Source organism: Euprymna scolopes, chromosome 19 (assembly GCF_053919585.1).
Source record: "Euprymna scolopes isolate OS-2025 chromosome 19, ASM5391958v1, whole genome shotgun sequence".
Classification (NCBI taxonomy): domain Eukaryota; kingdom Metazoa; phylum Mollusca; class Cephalopoda; order Sepiida; family Sepiolidae; genus Euprymna; species Euprymna scolopes.
In genome coordinates this window covers 64,507,652-64,512,651 of record NC_136500.1, presented here as the reverse complement: position 1 = coordinate 64,512,651, position 5,000 = coordinate 64,507,652, and the positions used below count along the sequence as shown (strand labels likewise).

Sequence of the window (5,000 nt, the reverse complement as noted above, 5' to 3'; positions counted from 1 at the left end):
TAGGGCCAATCATTATCTGCGCCATTTTTATAGATGGTATGGAATTAACAGCGTCTTTGTAATGTTTATTGAGCGTTCTGTGGTCTTGATAAGCAGTGGTATATTTAGTGGTGTTCGAAGTGTTTCCTTTCCTTTTTTTATTACGAACAAATAAACACTTTAATGAGCGTTCCTGTTGATCTTAAATTATTTTGTTTTTTTTTCCTAAAAAAAAACATTATTTTTATTTAAATAATGTTTAATTGTGTTCATATCATTTTCCGTAGGTTCGAATTTTTTTTTTTAATTTTTAATTTTTATACTTTCATTTTAAATTAAAAACCAAAAAAAAAGCTTGTTCTTTTGTATCGTTTAACATTCCTGCTGGCTTCTGCTTTTTATCTTTTTATTTTTTTCAAAATATCTCCCCCTCACTGCGCCTTATCGTAAAACGTGGGCAAGAGACGCGAATGGTCCGAAGACGGTATAGCCTCGCGTTTCCCAATCCGGACAAACCTGGAGCCAACCGACAGGTAGCCACGAGGAGTACCTCGGTTATCGATTCCGTAGGGACCTCGTCCAATCCGGACAAAAGAAGAAGCTGGGATCTTTCCAATCCGCAAAAAAGCGCTGGCCCGCTTCGATAAACTTTCAGAAGGGACTTCGATCTCGTTGCTCGCGGACTCTTCACTTCCGTCGATCTCGTCGTCGATGCTTGGAGCACTTTTACCAATTCTCAGGAATGTAGATGGGTTGGGTCGACCGATACGGAGAAAGGAACTAGCTCTCTTGATGACCTCATCTTCGTCGATGGTATTACTGTCGGCCAGTGATGACGGTCCAACCGCCAAATCGTCCAATTCAGGGCTTTCGACAGCTGAACTTCTTCCGATGCGCAGAAACTTGCTAGAGGGAGCCTTGCCAATACGAATGAATTGACTCAGTGGGTTTCTTCCAATGCGAAGGAAAGAACTGGCACCGCCACGTCCGATGCGGATGAAGTGACTTCCACGGCCAATCCGAAGGAACTGATTGGCTCTTTTCGGGAGTTCAGCCACTGGTCGGCCGGACTCTGTTTCTTCGTCAGTTGGTTCAATTCCCGCTCCTGCTGAGTTGACCAATTCTTCACTGTTGGAAGGGTTCTCCGCTCGCACAAAATTAGCCCATTGGGTCATCAGGACCACCAGTCCGATTGTTCCTAAAACAAAGATCCTCAGAGATCCAACCATTTTTCGGGTCAACTGCAAAAGAAAGGAAAAGAAAATTAATCATTAACAATAAGGATTTAACAATACCACCACCACCACCACCACCACCAACAACAACAACAACAACAACAATAATAAAACAAATTTACAATTAATAGAAGCCCACTGTTTAGAAGCACGATGAAAATGAAATTAAAAACATGACGCTTAAAAGATCAGACACGTGAATTATTTTAATTTTTAAGTAAATAAATATTTATCTAAAATTTCTAGTTTTCGGCTCACACAAAAGCCTTCATACGGAACGTTTAGACAATACTTTTTTTTTTACTTGTCATGATGGTGTTTGGCGCAGACTCTACTTATCGAAGGTTGTATCGTCCGGTTCAGTGTGTTAGGGCTCGATCATGCGCACATCTATTAAAATTAATAGACATCTATTAAAATTAATAGACATCTATTAAAATTAATAGACATCTATTAAAATTAATAGACATCTATTAAAATGAATAGACATCTATTAAAATTAATAGACATCCACTGTTTAGAAAACTATTTTAAATGCGGTCAAAACTTTGTGCAAATAACACTCAAGATACGAACAGCAGTTCGAATAATCCAAATGTTTGTTCTTACACAAAAATAAACCCGAAAAATTTATACGAGACAATATTTGAGACTAAGAATAACATATTACTTTGTAATTTTAATAAATTCAGTATCCAATAATGGTTTCTATTCGAGGTTGAAACCCCGTGTGTATGTATATATATATATATATATATATATATATATATATATATATATATATATATATATATATATATATATATACTAGCTGTACTCTGCCACGCGTTGCAGTGGCTCAGTTTGGTGCAATGGAAAAATCTAATAAAAAGAGAAACTGCATGTTTCTTATATTCTTAGAACAGCAATCCACTCCAAAGTGAAAAAGAAGGCGAAAATGAAGAAAAAAAAAAAAATGGTACTCTTGCAGAATTTGATCTGGATCCTCGAGAGTTTCTGTCAATCATGGTTTGGGCTCGACCAACAATCAGTGGATGAAGCCGAACGTAGCAAAAATGTTGAAACGCTAAATTTTTTTTTGTTTGTTTTCTGTATCCAAAAATGTGAGTTAGTAATTAATATTTGGGTGATGGGGGGAGGGGGTTACTATACACAGATTCGGAAAAGTTGTCCAAAAACTAATAAATGAAAGCAAAGGTAAGGTAAGTTACGTTTCTACCAAACTCGATAATTGCTTAGTGTTTTTATGCAATGTAAAATGTTTAATCGGATCGAAAAAACAGAAATGGTCGCGGACTCTGTTGAATACGTTAAGTTTGGGAAAGTAAGTTGAAAATGAAAAACTATACAAAATAGTGTCAGAACCCCAACGAATATATGTTACCATGACATAGACTGGCATAATCGGTGAGTTTATGACATTATTTTGTATAGTTTTTTAGTTTTAACTCACTTTCTCTAACTTAACGTAATCAACAATGTCCACCACCATTTGTAGCTTTCTAATACACCGATTAACACTGGTTTCAGGCGGACTAAACGTTACATTAAATGAAAAGGGTTTATATAACTAAACACAGATACAAAGAAGTTGTCAAAATATTAATATATAACAAATAAATGTTATCAAAGGCGAGAAAAGTAAATGTTTTACCTAACTGGATAAGATTTTCGTGCTTTTATGCTTAGTATAATGTTTAATCGGTTCAAAAACATTCAATGTTTATTGGTATATTTGAAAAATACAAATGGCGACAGACTGTATCGAACATGTTAAGTTTGGAGAAATTTTGGGAAAATGAGTTTAAACTAAAAAACTATACAAAATATTGTTAGGAACTCACTCAATATATTTTACCGTGATGTAGGCTGGCATATAATCGGTGATTTTAAACTTTTGCTCGATATAGGTAACGACTTTTAAGAGTCCCTTTTAGTGATTACCTGGTTTGAGGATATTTGTACAACTAAACGGCAAATCTGCCCCCAAAATCCGGTATTATTTTACTTTAAGGCCCGTTTCACGTTCGTATATAACGAAATATTTTATTGTAGATTTCGGTGTGCTAAAAACGAATCTGCAAATCGTTTTCGTAGCAAAAAGAAAGTTTTCATGATATTCATGAAATTACTTTTTCGAAAAGTGGGTGATCACTTTTCAATGTAAATTTAACTTAGAATGAGCACCTACTTTCTGGCCACCTGAGAGAGCAGCATTTTTCTGTGTGTTTCTTGGCTATAAAGTTTTCTGTTTGCTTTCTTTTGCATGGTAATAACCCCTGAACTCTGGGACTATTTTCCATTTCACAGCCATAGCCTTTGTTTACGCTATGCGTGAGCATAAACGAAAGCTGTTTAGCCAATAAACATGGGGAAAAATCCCCCTCTCTCAGGTGGCTAGAAAGTGGGTGCTCATTTTAAGTTAAATTTATATGGAAAAGTGATCGCCCACTTTTCGAAAAAGTAATTTCTTCATATCATAACTATTTTTTTGCGACGGAAACAGTTTGTAGATTCGTTTTTAGCAAACCGAAATATACAAAAAATTTTTTTGTTATATACGAACGTAAGACGCACGGCCCTTAATGGAAAATTATATAAAAAATCCGGGGGAAAATAGTTTTCAATAAAAACAGCAAATGAATTCGATCGAAAAAAAATGGATGCTATTTTTTTTTCTGTGTTTCTTGGCTAAACAATTTTTTATTTGATTTCTATTTTCCATTTTAGACGTAGCCTTTGTTTATGCAACGCGTGAGCATAAACGAAGGCTGTTAAATATACACTCGCGTACCAAACTGCCTTGTCAAAAAACCTTTAAGCCAATAAACATGAAAATAAATGCCCCTTCCTCAAGTGGCCAGAAAGTGGGTGCTCATTTTAACTTACATTTACATGGAAAAGTGATTACCCACTTTTCGAAAAAATTTTCTTCATATCATGAAAACTATTTTTGGTACTCCTTGGGCGTTGAATAATAGTCCGCAATAAATAAAAACGGTGCTAATGCAGAGTGATCTGCGCTATTTTTTAAATCGTATTTCCACGTTAAATTAAAGTTTTATGATATGTTTTTTTATTCAATTGTAAGGTTAAAGTACAGAATAGGTACAAAACACCCTCCCCATGTTAAGAATGGCTTTTAAAATAATAACGTTATTATTTCAGCACGGATCACTCTCTGCATGAGTACCATAAAAATTAATACAAATAATACTCATCTCAATAAGTGAAAGGCTCATTTCTACCGGAAATGAAATGGCAGACAGTCCCGCAGTTACGAAAAATATTTTTATTTTATTTAATATTTTTTATAATTCACAATGTTAAATTATTTTAATAACATGCAAACATTCCTTGACTCTAAAGATGGGAGATCTGAAAATTTCAAATAAATTGGTAATGTAGAAATATGGTTTTATCGACTTTCAACGAACCAAGAATTACATTTTTATATATATAGATATGTTAGCATGTATGTTGTTTTGGTGTGTGTATGTGTATGCGTGTGTGTGTGTGAATAAAATGAAATATGTATATACATTTAAGACATGACATACGCGTGTATATCACACACACACACACATACATATATATATATATATATATATATATATATATATATATATATATAATCAAGTTGTCTCTGTTCATCTTAGCCATTACTCAGATTATGGATTGTTTTCCTTTTTCAATCGAATTTATTTGGCAATAGAACAAGGATCTTTTCGTTGTTATGTAGGGAAGATGGCAGAAATTTACACAGGACATGATATCGCTGCTCAG

At 34.3% G+C, this 5,000-nt stretch overlaps 1 protein-coding gene across 1 annotated transcript in view; it reads right to left on the bottom strand.

Annotated features, from left to right (window-relative positions):
* Positions 1-132: 132 nt before the first annotated feature.
* The window catches only part of LOC145303662 (uncharacterized), a 59,856-nt gene continuing 54,988 nt past the window's right edge, over positions 133-5,000 (bottom strand). The window contains exon 2 of the mRNA XM_080145245.1: positions 133-1,220. Coding sequence (XP_080001371.1) covers positions 411-1,208 — 798 coding nt within the window. The 5' untranslated portion in view covers positions 1,209-1,220 and the 3' untranslated portion in view covers positions 133-410. The remainder of the gene's footprint in view (positions 1,221-5,000) is intronic.